This window comes from Larimichthys crocea, chromosome XI (assembly GCF_000972845.2).
Source record: "Larimichthys crocea isolate SSNF chromosome XI, L_crocea_2.0, whole genome shotgun sequence".
Lineage (NCBI taxonomy): Eukaryota > Metazoa > Chordata > Actinopteri > Sciaenidae > Larimichthys > Larimichthys crocea.
The window spans coordinates 3,879,782-3,895,545 of NC_040021.1; the positions used below are offsets into that span (position 1 = coordinate 3,879,782).

General features: G+C 45.2%; 1 protein-coding gene across 1 annotated transcript in view; it reads right to left on the reverse strand.

Annotated features, from left to right (window-relative positions):
* The window catches only part of lpgat1 (lysophosphatidylglycerol acyltransferase 1), a 38,828-nt gene extending 23,384 nt beyond the window's left edge, over positions 1–15,444 (reverse strand). Inside the window, exons 1-4 of the mRNA XM_019268768.2 lie at positions 14,592–15,444; positions 13,698–13,951; positions 2,128–2,246; positions 619–714 (exon numbers count right to left, since the gene is read on the reverse strand). Of these exons, the coding sequence (XP_019124313.2) occupies positions 619–714; positions 2,128–2,246; positions 13,698–13,935 (453 nt within the window). The 5' untranslated portion in view covers positions 13,936–13,951; positions 14,592–15,444. The remainder of the gene's footprint in view (positions 1–618; positions 715–2,127; positions 2,247–13,697; positions 13,952–14,591) is intronic.
* Positions 15,445–15,764: the final 320 nt, after the last annotated feature.

Here is a 15,764-nt window from a genome sequence, read left to right on the forward strand (position 1 = left end):
CAGACAGAAACGACATATCTTTTTACTTTCTTCCGATGATACCGATTTACGACGAGTCAGCAGTGACTCACCGTTCCCCGTCTGGAATTTACCTCTCGAGCTTGCCTGATATTCCAGGAATTCCCTGACCAATAGCAGCCCTGTAAAAAAAAAAAGAAAAAGGCTCCATGTGTCAGGTCAGGCTGCTCCGTTTCCAGCTGCCCCCACAAAAAAAAAAAGGGTCAGTCTGATCCAGCGGGGCCGAGCGAGCCCTCCCACACACAACTCACTGTCCAGAAGCGTTATCTTTCTCGGAGGACGCCATGGCCGTAGGAAAACACGCGCTGATGTATCTGCTGTCCAGCTGAGACGAGCAGATGGGGAGCGACTGCACTTTTGCAGGGCAGCAGTTAGCCGGAGGAGGGTTGAGGGAGAGTTGTGTTATGGCCTGAAGGTCTGTGATAATCCTAAGACCTCCAGTGAAAAAAAAGTGTTGACATGTTGTCATGCCTCTGCGACAACTGTTGATTTAGCCTTGAAGCTAATTTAGCAACTTAAACAGAAAAAAAAAACCCAACACGCTGGCAGGAAATATGTGCACAGTGCTAAAATGTTTGACGCCAGCTGTGGATGTCTTACCTGTCTGATGAAGAAGTCCCCGTGGATCAGAGACACGAGGCCAAAGTTGGTGTATTTGAACACATGGTCCATCAACCACATCATTTTTCGTACCACCTGATGAATGAAGGAGAAACACGATGAATAAAAAAATCTGCAACAAACCGAGCCGGCGTGATTTTGGCGATCCCCAAACTGACGCAGACCACCCCCGCTCCACCCACCACCACCACCACCACCTCTCGAGCCGCTTTCCAACCCTCGTGACCTGCGCCGATGCAGCTTTGGCTTACTGTCCTTTCGGTGCTAAGAGGATAAACTGGGCCAGGGATGCAGTTATTGAGGCGGATCATCATGTCATCGTGTTTGTGCCTGTGTAGCTCGGCAGCTCCGGTGCAGCCCGTAAAAACAACAACAACAACAACAACAACAACAGGCCCCCACCGTGCCGGAAATTCACAGCCAATCTTCAGGATGATTTGTTCAGGGTGGCGTTGAGGTTGTCAAACGATCGATTCTTTAAGTGGAAGCGACAAACTTGACTTTTAGTCACTTCTCTCTCTGATGTTTTTTATTTTCAGACCCACTCGTGCTGCGGACGACTAACACGAGTCGTTTCTTTCTGATGTAAAGCTGCTTAATAACAAAGCGAAGGGGGCCACGTGTCGATCTTGGAAATTAAAACAAGCAGCTGAGCTTCTGCTACAAAGTGACTGACGCTACAGACGCGGGACGACGTGTTTGAGCTGCTGCAGTCTCGGGCCTCACGTCACGTCACGTGTCAAACTAAGGCGGATCGTTTTCAACCTTTTCTCCGCCACACAAGACTTCAAAAATGATTCTCAGCCTTCCCTGCTCAGATTACCTCAGTAATACCCAATTTTGAATGTCAACAGATCCAATTACATAATACAGAATCTGTATTTACAATACCCATCAAAAAACATGAAATCTTTGCCACATAATTCCATGTTTTCGATGTCTTCAGTGTATAAAGTAACAAATATAACAACCTTTACATGAGAAGCTGCGTCCACGTTTATCAGCTCTGCAGCCTTCATAGGTGTACGTGTCATTTGGAGTGAACAGAGTGTGTCTGTGTGTGTTTGGACATGTTTCGCTCCCTCCTCTGTTGAAAATGACCGGTGTGAAAGAATGCAAAGCAGCTGCCGCTCCAATCTTTTCACATCTGTTGCCGGCTCCCTCAGAAAGACTCCGCCGACTTCCCGAAACTGGCGTTTTTGTCATTTGAATGCGGCGAACCGCAGCACTGCTTTGCACCGTCACTATGGTTCTCTGCAGGGTTCAGACGTGGAGCTGAAGCACTTCGACCTTTGACAAACATCCCTAAAACAAACACTTAACTCTTAAGCTGCAAGCGCTTCTACAACAACTCCTTATTTGCAGCGATAAACACACAGACGTGCTCAGACAGCATCCTGTTCCACACACAGCGGGATGATGTGACCGCCCGCTCGCTCCACCTGAACTTAAAACAACGAGGCAGCACACTCCTCTGTCCGTTCTTACCGTGCCCTTATCTTGCAGGCACATCATGAGGGTGCACACGTCTCCTGTGGACTGGTGGTTGACGATGACCATGGCTTCTTCTTCAGAGATGGGCCGTACGTCGTCGCCCCACTCCGTTACTGCGGAGGAAACACAAACACACTGTGGTGAAACAACCAGACGGATGAATCTTTCTTTTTGGTGGCTGAAATATGTTTTTGTTGGCGCCCGCATTGTTTAGCTTCCATGCTCAGTACCTCATACAACCCTCTGACAACATCTGAAGATATTATGCTGAGTAACAAACACACAGTGGGACTAAAACACACTCATCTCCCAGTTTAAGGCGACAAGTTTGCCTTAAACACCGTGGAATGTCAGTTAGGTGGTGGTTCATTATGTCAACATAATTAAAGTGAGGTAAACCATCTCTGGTTACACACACACACTCGCACTGAAATCCAATTTGTCTAAGAGTGAATGTTACATCATTTATAACTGACTGGCTGTCGGTTTGTTTCTAAATCCACAAGTGTCCTGACACTCCCCGACTACAAACAAGCTGCCACCTGTCTGATCTGCATATCCTCCATCAGACAGCGAGAGTTTGTTTCCATGCAAACGTTTACACTCGGCCGTCGAACGAGCCTCAGACCACCTCCAGAGATGATTACAAAGCGGAAAGTTCACATTCAAAACTTCGTTTTTGAAAAAGAATAAAACTGTATTGCATGAATCTGTGTTGAAAGGGAGCGGCAGCATCTTTTGGCTGTTTTGAAACGACAAAAGGAGAAGCGAGTTTCCTCAGCGGAGAAATTAGTTTCACTATTAACCACTCAGACCAGAGCAGAGGAAACGGTCAACAACAAAAAAAAAGGGTTTGGTCATTTCATTATGCAGTGCCAGACTTTCAAATCCTCGTCTGATCATCTGAACTTCTGACCGCACGCTGAGCTGAGAGAAATTCAGGAGGTGTGTGTGACATTAAAAACAAGACGCACTGATACCGCAGAATGAATATTTTAAGTCAGAAGTGTCTGACTTCTTTCTGTGAATTGTACAGCTTTCTAGTAACTACTCCTCCCAGCCAAACGTAACACACACCATGACATCAACTTTAAAACTGACTCCTTATCTCATCCCCCTATCCGTTAACCTTCTGTGATCACGTTGCGTCCTGGTCATGCCTCTTTGCACTTCACGACATAAGAGAAATCAGGCTTTTACCTGACTCGACCAAACTGCTGACACAGGCATCTCATGACTCCTGCAGCCTCCCAGCCTGCACAGTGAAAGCCTTTCAGATGATCAGCTACCTGTAGCAGCCTGCATTCATTTCAAATCACTAATACATGCCTACAAAGTAGTCTCCAGTATACATATACGGTATCCTCCTGGCTCTGCCACCTGTACCCTCAGGGCAACCCAAACTTTTCTTGTCTGTTATCTCTTGAACGTCTTACCAGTTCCTCTCTACCTGAAGACCTCCAGCTCTTCAGAGAGGACACGATAAATCTACGCCCCCTCTACAACTGTCACTTGATTCCACGCGAGTATTTGGATGAAAGCGTCAGCTGGACGACTAAATGTAAATACACAAGCTCTCATTTCATTATCGGTTTACCGAGTCACACAAGCGCAGACGTAAATGTCGTGAACTTTCTTTCAGGATAGAAAATATGAGCAGAATCATTATTCCTGCTTACTGTCAAAAGACGCTGCACTTATTTCTTTTTTTAGGTGACGTTAAACTATTTTTAGAGAAGAACACGGCAGGTACTCTGCAAAGATTACAGTCTCGATGTCCTCCGTTTAAGAAATCATCAGGCTTTGTGTCAACATCGGCAGACGTGTTAACGCGGGAGCTCCGCGCCTGAAATAACGAGCAGCGTGTCTAACATCCTGCTACAACGAGACGTCGGGTTTATTTGCATGTCTGTGATCCATAAATAATGCGTCCATGAGAACAGAACGAGAGCTGTGTTTGCCGTCAAAGTGATGAAAATAATACAAAGCGAAATATGAGCTACAGTTCTTTGGGCCACGTACAGACGCATCAAACAGGGTGCACTGCACATATGTGCACCGAGGTCTCGTCTACCCACAGTGTCATTTTGATTATGATCTGACACACTCTTGTGGAAAATACTCAGGTCTACAAAATGAAGACGAACAAGCGATGCAAACACAGAATCAATGATTTTGTCAGCTGTTGTTTCTTGGTGTCAATCCAAGCTTCTGATCTCGTGTCCACGGCGAGTGTAGGGAAGCACGTTTTGGCCTCGTGATGATGAGGCCACAACAAACGAAAACACGAAACAGGATGTGGAAGGGTTATGTCATTTTGTAACCGGTCGAGTGCCTGGCTCCAGATCAAGGCGTGTTGGCATTGTGACAAAATAAAAAAAGCATGTCGCTGACATTAAATCACGCCAGAACGCCACAAACCTCGTTTGTAATTCAAGAAGGAAATGTAGCCTGATGGTAGAATTACAGACACTCAACGGCAACCAGGGGAAAGCATTGGCAGGTAGCGTTACATCCGAACTAGACCGGTCTCAAACTCCTCACAGTTGAAGGGAATAAGTAAAGCCACGGGTTGTTTGATTTACAATTTGAGCCACGTCAAAAAAATAAAAATTAAAACCCAGTCGTCTGCATTTCAGGCCTCCCAGCCTGCACTGTGAAACCCTTCCAGATGATCCAGAACACGGTGCCGATCAACCCAAAAGTGCACGCTTGCCTATAAAAGTGTTCTCCGGTTCTGCAGCCACTTCCACCGATGAACGACGCCCGGCTCTGCCACCCGTACGCTCAGGACAATCCAAAGCTTTCCTCTGTTGGTGGAACGTCCTACCTTTACAAAAACCCAGCTCTTCAGAGAGGATCTCCTCTCCAACACTACCAACAACTCAACATGCTGAATCTGCTATTTATCGCTGCACTAACGCGTCCTTGTCGCATTGTACCTTGATTATTTCCCCGTCAGCTAAATGACTAAATGTAACTGATTCAAAGCACTACCTGCGAGTGTCCGTGTCTTCTATTATCGGTGTGATACAACGTCCTGAATCAGCACTTTAAATAAACAAACGTTTACAACGTTAATACTGAAGTTCATCAATGTTAAATCAAAGTTCATCATATTAAATCTATCACCACTCAGTGCGTCTTTCAAGCTTCCAACCAGACAATGACCGGCGTCTCTCCAACAGCCCTCTGTTCCCTCATTTACATCGCCAGCTCATCGACTAACCATTCACCTGCGTGTGATTGTTGACGGCGAGCTGCAAACAAAAGGAAGGAAGCGAGGCTGCGAGACGACAATAGCCCTCCCGGAGAACACATGAGCTTCCTTAGCAATTTAAACGCGGCTTCAGCAGCTCGGGATATTAACGGCGGAGAGTTAAGCCGGGCTTTGCAGTTGTTGACTGGGGGAGTCCCTGCCGTGCTGGGCGGGTCTGAGCAGCTCCACTTCTGTGTGATGCAAATGCTGCATCAGCGAGGCCCTTAAAGGGTGTAAAGCTTCGTCTCTGTGGGGGGAGTTAATGTTAGGATTACTGGATGAAGCGCAAACTGTTTTAATATTTAATTAAGCAGGAACACTCACGCCTCTTCTCAACTTAACTTGTATCAGTCATGCAGAGAAAAAAATAAAAAAAGGCCTCAAAAGAACAGAATGCAATGCAGCTAATGTGTCAGCTCAGTTAAGAGGGGGAACCCTCTCACCTTTTCTACAATATAAAATCTCGTTTTCTTGCTCTTACTACTGCTGCTGCTGCTGTCTTTGTACACAAAAGCACCAAGGTCATGCACACACTCTGGGAAATGAAGGGAGTCACTACACAAAAGCAGCAGCAGCCTTGGTTCATTGACACATAACGTCTGGAGTGGAAAAGGGATGGCTGAGTAGTAGTAGTCGAGTCGGGGTGGGCAGGAGGTCAAATGAAGGCTGAAGGTGACGGGTTCATCTCCAAAATGGACTAAAAGAACTCGTGGTGTGATATTAAAGTGACAGAGGGTCTGTCGGGGCGGCAGACGACACAGCTGGGATGCCAAAAAGTCAAAGAACAATCCATTTGACAGTGGAGCTGTGATCGCTTCGTATTATGGTCGTGTTTACGGCAATATTTTCTGACATTTGGGTGCATACACACAACAAACATGGAGGGGAGTACGTGACATACACAGGCATGCAAGAAGTAAATAGACACCTTCATTCAAACTCTAATTAAAGGTATCTATTTACTTCTTGCACGTCTGCGTGGAACACGCTTGTACCTCAAAGAAGGGTCGGTCCTATCGCATGAACGCCAGAACAAAAAGAATCATGACGAACAGTACCGACGAGACTCGACGTTGTTCGAGGCTTTAACCCGCCACGTACCACATCGAAAAGAATCATGAAGACGGACCGGATCACTTGTCTGAGTATACATGCCGTTCAGAGAATCGGATAAACGGCCGGAGCATGGCTGACTCCGTTGTAGCTCTCTCAAGAAAGAGCCACCTCCGGTTGACCTCTACTTATCAGCAACAACAAACTATCTGACGGCATTCAAACATAGATGGCCTACGAGGAGATGGACGATGCTACAGCAGCGTAGTATACACGGCGTTAAAATGCCGACTATGAATGAATCATCTAGGTGTACGTACATCGGACTAAGGTGTTCACAAGCATTTTAAATCTCCAAACTATGTCTGATACGATCAGAAATTCAAATCTTTTGCTGCATGTGAACGTACTGAGTGTGTGACGTTCCTTTTCCATGTGGTCATTCTATTGAAATGTATTTAAATGAGATAAGACAAAACTTCACAGAGATACTTTTACTTCCCAAAAGGGGAAATTTGACTGAGGCAACAGCCACAATCAGAAAAGACGTGTTAAATATTGCACATGCCTGGTGAGATAAAAGATATAAATACAGACAGACAAACATTCATTCATTCAGGAAAAAGTGCTCTATCGGGATATGAGATTTGATAAGACTGCTTGTATAGTATTATCATCATATTTTAATGATAAGTTGAGTTTTTCTTCACACGTCCCCTCTTGAATGACCAACTGAGCCATTTGACTCTAAGATTCCTGAAATAAAGCAGCTAAAATCTGATCAGTTTCAGCGATGTATCAGGTACAGTCAGACTTTTAAAAAGGTAAAAACAGTGTAATTAGATCTCAGTCTACAGTTAAGATCTGATGTCACAACCTCTGGGTAGAAAAAGCGCTTTAAGCAACCTGTGGAGATTAACCATTTCTGCATGACTCACAGTGAAAAAGGCCTGACGTGAGAGTTTCCAATGACAAAAACTGCAAGCCTGAAATTCAGCCCACTGTACAGCGCCTGCTGCTCGCTGCTGCTCGGCATGTTCAAAATTAGATTTGGTCATGTAATGCTGATTCATTCAGCGGTTCATTAGCAGATAATGGCATGAACAATAATAATTGCAAATATTTAATGCAGGAAGTTCCCTGTTGTTTCTTGTATTGTATTACAGTCACTGATAGACCTTTGAGCTCATGATTGCTGATTGCTCCCTCCACCTTCGTTAATGCACTTTGTAACATCATCTGAGCTCGAGGTTAAAGAAAGTGTTACAAAGTTGTCGGCGGGTTCAATTTAAGCCTTTGTTTCACCTCCTGTCCTTCGAAGAGTAAGATTCGAGCCCCTTGAGTACAAGAATTGAGGAAAATGACACATCTGTGACACCTGACGGGGTTGTAGGTTCCCTGAAGGCAATGTCATTTCACAAGGAGCACGCCTTCACGCTCGCCGAAGTCCCGGTTGTTGCGCGAGATGAGCGCAAACGATCTCACAGAGATGGGTCATCTGTCAGATAGAATACATTAGGGAAATTGTCTTTGAGAGATGACACAGTTAGCGCGGCAGGATGACATGCCGTGCTGCAGGCCGCGCCGTCTAATCCGCGATCGGTGGTCAGCTAAACGGCGTACGGCTGACCTTGCCGCCCGTCTACACTTCTGTCGTCCTCTCTAGAGCGCCAACTCCTTCTGTCTGTACCAGAGTCGCAAAAATATAAGACCTGACCACGGTACAAAGCTCAATTGATAGTTAAAGCTTTCTGGTTACTGGGTCAACTGGATGAAGAGCAACGATTCTTCGACGTTCTGTAATCTGCCACGTTCGCCCTTTTTTTTTTTTGGACACTGGCAGCCAAAATTCAAATAAACTTCAGTTACGAGGGAGCTCAGAGTTTAGAAAAAGTAGCCAGGAACACAGTCTGTAGTGATCATAATAATCGCCAAAATTCATAAAGGGCATGAACGTCAACACCCAACTACATGACGATCCATCCAACAGCTGTCGAGACGTCTCATGGTGGCACCAGAGGAATCACCAAAATGATTAGGATTATCCTCTGGGGAGCCGTGAATAATGTTGCAAAGGGGTGGAAACTTTCCATGAGAAGTTAAGCTTGGGAATTTTGGAAATATTCCAAATCGGAAACTCCATGAGAGTGGGGTTAATTTAAAACAAGCTGTATCGTATCCAAACATAAACAAACATTCTTTTTATCCTTCAGCGATTCAGTGCAATTTGGAAATTCCCAGTTTATTCCCATAAATTCCTGTTAATTCCCATGGAAAGTTTTCCAAAATTTGCAACCCTAGCTGTGAATGTCTGCAGATCCATCCAGCGGTTGTTCAGATCTCTCAGAATATCAATATCGACCTTTAAAACTCCAGCATTGGTCAGGTCATGAAGATGATTCAATGCAGGCTAGACCGAGCGAGAAACGAGGCCAACGTCGAAGTGCCAAAAAATTGCGGTTGTTTGGTGAAGGTCGTCCGATTGCAACGGCCAGAGCCACCACACTTTAAGCTTCACAACGGCTCTTTTAAAAACATGTGGGTGGTGTCACAGAGACTACGTCTTATTTATTTTTTCTTCTCATTAATTGCCTTTAATTTCTTGCTCTCATTAGAAATTAAAAGCTCATTTGAGCCCATTTGTTGCTTCTAAAAAAGTGTGGCGTCCCACACATTAACATTAAAATATGGATTTATCACGTAATGTGTTGTTCATCCACATCCGAGACCTGAGGGAATGAAACATCAGCCTCTGCTTATGCCAACATGTTTCATGCCATCGTGCTCTCAGCCGACCCCGGCTTGACTTCACACGACTGCATGAGCACATTAAAAAGCACAAATAGTTCCCTAAATAAAAACATCCATCATGCAGAAAGACTGTTGGAAAAACAAGTCAAACAGACATCGAACGCACGGCGGACTTCATTCGAGGTCAACATACTGTAAAGAGTCATAAAGGTGTTAACAGTCTCTTTGAAGCAGGTGCAGCAGAGAGAATTCAGGACAGTCGGGGTGGTGTCAATCAAGATGATCTGCGCACGCCCACACAGTCCACAGAATAAGTCCAATCAGCCAAGTGACTGATAACACTTGTGTGGGTGCACCGTGGCAGTACGCAGGCTTTAACCGAACAAAGTTTGTCAGCTTCAAAGTGAAATGATCCACGATGAATTTGCTCCGCACGTCTGAAATATGATCGTCCCCTGTACTAAAACATTTACAGCAACGTAGAGATACGAGTTATGTAAACACACACATTTGTGACAAGCTGTTCTCTGCTGCAACGATGAGTCGACCGGCAGTAAATTACAGTTAATTGTTTTCAGGCAAAGATGCTCGTTTGTCATGTAAGATATTAAAGTGAGCAAGTCAACAAGTGGAATCATCCTTAAATAATGAGCAAACAACAAACCAATATTTATATATTAATTAAAGCTATAAAAAAAAAAAAGAAGCAAGTGACTAAACACTTAAAAAAAACTATTCAGATATTTGTTAATTCTCCACCTTATTTTAATCTTTACTCACATAATACATCAAGAAAACTGAGGGAACATAAGTAAGTGTCGTGTTTTTAGCTGAAGGTTTTAAATCATCAGAAAAACTGTGAAAAATGTCCATCGGAATATTCTTTAGCAAGCAGCGACATCAAAAGGTGTAACCTCAAAATATTTGATTTAAAAAAGCAGAAAATGTTGCTTGAAAAATGATTCAAATGATTAATTAAACCCTAGAAGACTAATTATCTATCAACCGGATGACAAAAACATGACGTCACCCATCATCAATGAACGAATGAAGCCTGGACCAAAAACTGTTTTTTGTACCAGGCTGTAAACATGTTTATTTCTGCATTTTAACATGGGGACTTATGGAGACTGACTTGTTCTGGAGCCAGCCTCAAGTGGCCGTTTAAGGACCTGCAGTTTTTTGGCACTTCCACATTGGTTTCACTTCACAGCCACGGAGGTTGTCGCTTGGCGTGCTCTGGATGATGTTATATAATCTTGTAAACGATGACGTGAATAACGAGGTGACAGATTATAAATACGATCAAAGACTCACAACTCAAATCTGGGGGAACAATGTCCGCGATCTGACTTGTCATCATCTCTGATCTCGTCGCAGGTCGAGCCGACTGGCCCGCCCGCTCGTGCAGCATGCAATGAAATCTTAATCCCGTTGGCTTTAGTGCACCTGTTCGTGCCCACTGTTGTGTGTGTGTGTGTCACTCTGATCACACCTCATACACTTGCGTGCCGCTTTTGTCAACAACGGGGCAAAAAAAGGGGGTCAGGTCAACTGACAATGCGAGTTACTACATCACAGCAACGCCATTAAACGTGCCGTAAGACTGCTTCCTGTGACTTCCGGAGGTCACCTGTGTGCATTTGACACGTGTCAAATGTTCCAAAATAATCCTGCAGAGTGGGCTTCGTCATTTGTTGCACCGGTGACGCGGCACTTCTGCTGAATGTTTGCGTTGCGTGCTCGTACGCTGAAAAGGCGGCGCATCAGCAGAACACGAAAACAGTATCCTGATTAAAAATATCATGGAGATCTTTTTTGGAGTCGGTCCATCACACCGTGGATTCTTGATGTCACAGCATATTCCTGCTCTTGAAATGTGAGCCTCGCCGATCACACAGTATAGTAGTATCTGGTGCCATTAGCTTATATAATGAAAACACACTGGGAGAGGGTTTATGGTGCACTGCTAGGTGACAGCAGTATTCACACACACATCGCTCTGACCTATGAGCCAGAGTTGTCATAACTGCAGAACAATGAAGACTGAAACCTCCGTGACCAGCGTTTCTGGAGCTACCGCACGTCAGTAAGCTGTACGAACGTGCTTAATTACTTCTCACGAGTTAACCGGCTCGCAGGGCGCCTGAACCGTCTTTCATCTGATCGAATACGGCAGCCTGTCTTTGATATAATACAGAGGAAATCAACATCTACAGAGCCAGAGTCTGATCTTGTGTCTTTTGTGCGGCTTCTTCAACACCACCGTGTATCTAATTAGGCGCCGGTCCTCCTGTAGAGAGGCCCGGCAATTACGTGAGTTTCAAGGCGAGAGTTCGAGGAACATCTAACGACATGCGCTTGAGAAATAACGGAGCGCGTTCACCTCTTACTTACTGATTCAAACTAAGCCCTCTGAGATTTCACCCCTAAAACCAGTGGTGGTTAATTTTTCCCAACAAATCATAATGCGTCTTTGTGGCAGTATAATACACACAAAGCACCATTGTTCTGCTTCTCCGGTGGAGGTGATGCAACATCCTTCATTTCGGATCTGCAGTGTGTCAAGCTGTGAATGACTATCCCTCGTTTTTCGCTGACACACATCAGGCACTTCTTGAGTGTGAGTGCAGACTGAACAAAATGACAGCAGGAAACCTGAATGGAGTTGCATATTTGTCTCCGTGCGTGTCGTGAATGAAAGCGTACGTGCAGGAATGTTTGGAACTCGGACTTGCTGATATTTGTCGACTACGAGTCGCACGGTTAGGTCGTGTTCGTTAGAAAAGACTTGGAAAGAAAGAAAATGTGTCGCAAGTGCGACCTTGGACAAATAAAACCTGGAGCATCTAAACTGTATGTGTTGACCGCGTTTAAAGGTCATCGACACCGGGCAGGAAACTCGAGGTCACGCTGCCTCGTGGGGCAAAAGAAACAGGGTTGATTGACCCGTCCTCGTGTGCGGGGGAAAACAACACCGCTGCTCCTGAACGCTGACCCCGCCACCAAAACTGTTTATCTAATGGTACATTTCCATTTTATTTTGTAACGTGGCCAATAACTGGCAAGTCATCCTTCTGAGCTGACCCATATGTGCCAAGCAACAATACTAAAGATTGAACACTTGGCATGCTCGTGCCGAAGTATACAAATAAAATGGAGGGTACTCCAAAGTCCACTCCTCCTCCTCCTCTTCCTCTTCCAAGATAGTTTTAAGGCTCCGCCGTTCAGCTATCTTTGTTTTCATCTCTGTCACGTGAATTCAGCTGCACTGAAGTGACGTTTAACGTGATTACGTGGCCCTGTGGACACGCCGTCACATGACTACTCGAGCTCGAGGTCGCTTTTGCTCGGATCTGGCTTGTGTCAGGATCAGCAGCACAAGAGTAGGTTCATACTATAATATAATAAAATCAGATGTGGCACGCGTGTTTAACTACAACCTACAGTATGGACAAGTGTATAAACTTCATATAAGAAGCGTCAGACTACAAAGTCACCGTTCACGTGACCCGTATGGTACGTCACTTCCAGACTCCGTCAGTCAAGGTGTGTGACACGCACTGCTTGACGCCAGGCCAGGTGTTCTATATATAAGCTTTGCATTATTAAGCGACGCGCAGTGTTGCTTCTCCCGTGTTTACCACTTATCAGTTTGTAAGCATTTTGCTGGCAGCTTTGTGCAACTAAACACCGCTGACCGTGTGAATCCCTTCAAGACATTCGACCATGCAGCCTGAGAGGAGCCGGCAAACGCTCGTACGTGCCGCTGTCCTGCCAACGTGTGTGTCGGACGCGCGCGTGTTGGCTGCAACAACTCCTGCAGGTGCAATCACCTGTTAACTGACTCGTATTTTTTTTAAGTTCCCATCGCCTCCTGCATGATACCGTGGAGGCCTTAAACCAGCTCCTTCAGCTACAGACTGTAAGAAGGAGCTCCTTCATTCCAACAGCTGTCAGACTCTTTAACACCGGCGCGACTTCACGAGTTTCTCATGCATGAGTCACTTCTTATACACCTTGTGTATACTGTAACGGGTGAAGTCTATCTTGGCGTGTTTATACAGTCAGGTGAACACACTGGTGTCCATCTTCACACACACAGGTCAATAGACGTCAGTCTAGCCTCTTGAATGTTTACGTTAAAGGTGCAAACGCTCAGAAAATAGTCCAACAAAGCTGTACTTCCACAAAGATTCCTCTAACCATCGGGACAGGGAAAATGTCCTACAATTAATAAAATAATGTTTACACACGTTGTGTACACTAAGCAAAGACATACAGTGTGTTGTTTGATTGTTAAACAACCTTCAGGGCTCTTCCAGCGCTGTCAGATGCATTTTCAGTGCAGCACGATCATCTGTGTGACTTTAAAGTCAAATAAACGAAGCACAAACTGGGCCTAAGGAGCAACTACGGTTCCCCGGCGGAGCTCAGCATGCAACTTTGCATGGATCAAACCATGCATGTGTGTGTGTGTGTGAATCCCAAACCATCTTACCTGTGTAACCTGCGATCCAGCCCCAGGAAGACACCATGGCCAGCAACCATTTGAACATGACTCCTTCGACGTGCCAGAAAGCAGAGCTGTCCCATATTCTCAGCGGCTGCAGGAGCAGCAGGTACAGGCAGTAGGACGGGATGGCTACACAGTTGTTGATGAACATGAAGACGAAACGGAGCACAGCCTTGAGCAGAACCCAGCCCAGTTTGCCGGCCCCGTCCAAGAGCTGTGCCATCCTGATACACACCGGTCTGCAAAAACAAGGAGACAAGAGCAGCAGCAGCAGTTTAGCACAGCTCGACTCGGCTTGGCTTTTGTTTGAGCAAAAGATAAAGACGAGTCATGTGTGCACACATCATTATAGTAAACAAACCTACACACACACACACACACACACACACAAAAACAACCCGGTTTGCAGCGTGCACACTCCGGAAACAAGAGGAGTGGGTTTGCCGCTAACCGCTTCCAAAGGGTGAGGCTTGGTTTCTCTCAAAGAAAAAGAGGCTATTTTCTGACTTATCCAGCTTAAACATGGAGGTATTTATTATGATTATAGTGTGAGTTATCCTGCTGTGTAGCTGGCTTTGGCCTCAATATTTAAATACGTGCTAAAGAAAAAGGACCAAGACGTGCTAACCTAAACTAGCAGGCTGAGTTAGCATAACGGGGAGGGGGGGGGTAAGCAGATATTACATTTTTAAAAAATAAATATAAAATAAAGATAGCTAGGAAAGGTTTGAGTATTTTATGAGACAATTAAGTGAGCAGAGAAGCTGCTGCAAAGCGCAAATATCCGTGTGTGTGTGTGTGTTTCATCCAGAATATAGCCCCGACCCTGCCCGCCTTGCTTCCCCCGGATAAAGTGCGTTAGCTGCGGGGTTAACTCACCCTGATTATCGCTGAAGCATCCAGGAAAAAAAAAAAAAAAAAAAAAGATATAGCGGGTTATAAATTGTGTCACGTGTAGCTTGGACCTCTCTCTCTCTTTCTTTTTCTCTCTCTCTCTCTCCACCCCCCACCGACCAAAAAAAAAAACAAAACAAAAAACGGTTAAGTTAGCATTTTAATGCTAGTTGACACACGGTGTCTTTATCAAATCCTCCGGGGGGCTGTGGCGTGGAAGTGTCCGATAATGTGACGACAAACCCGGCGCGATAGAACGGCAGTTGCACCCATTTAGCTTATCCAAGGAGGAGAAGAAGAAGGAGGAGGAGGGAGGAGGTGGTGGAGGAGGAGGAGGTAAATCCCGGTTCGTCGCTTCTTCTTCGGCTGGTGCTAACTAGCACTTAGGCAAACTTGAGCTCCATCTCAGTCAGACACGCCGGGATAAATCCACCGATGCATCATCATCATCATCATCATCATCGTCAGGTTTAGCTTTAAGCTGCCGCAGCTGAGCTCTCCATTTATAGCGAATATCACCAGAGAGAGACACGGAGAGACACAGAGAGAGAGGCGGTTCGAGGCCCGGGCCCGGCGGACTAACGGCCGACCGTTAGAGACAAGACGACACCGTCAGACTGTTTAAAAAAACAAAACAAAAACACAACGAGCAGCAGCAGCGATGATTTTTGTTGTTTTTGTTTTGTTTCTATGCCGCCAGGATCCCGTTATCTTCCTCCAGACCGGATTCACACCGCCAACCGTCAAAGTGCTCGAGAGAGACACACCGGACGCGACTCCCTTCTTGTTGCGCCTTCAAAATAAAAGATTCAGTTGTTAGATTTAGAGGCACATACACACACAAAAATAACACACATTTATACAAAACAAATGCCACCAGCCACTTTTACAGACTCTAAAAAAAAAACTTTGCACAATGTAGTGCAAGAATCAGAATCAGAAATACTTTATTAATCCCTGCAGGGAACTTGTTTTTGCAAATATTTTGGCTTAACTGTGGTATGATTAGGGTTACCCATAATAGATAAAGAGGCGCCAGCAATATAGGCATGTTTATGGCAGCTGATTTGGGGCTCTTTTTATGGCTATATTTTGGAAGTCCACAATTTGTTTTGGGTGAATTTTGGCTCCCTTTTGGTATGATTTTGGCTTTCCTAA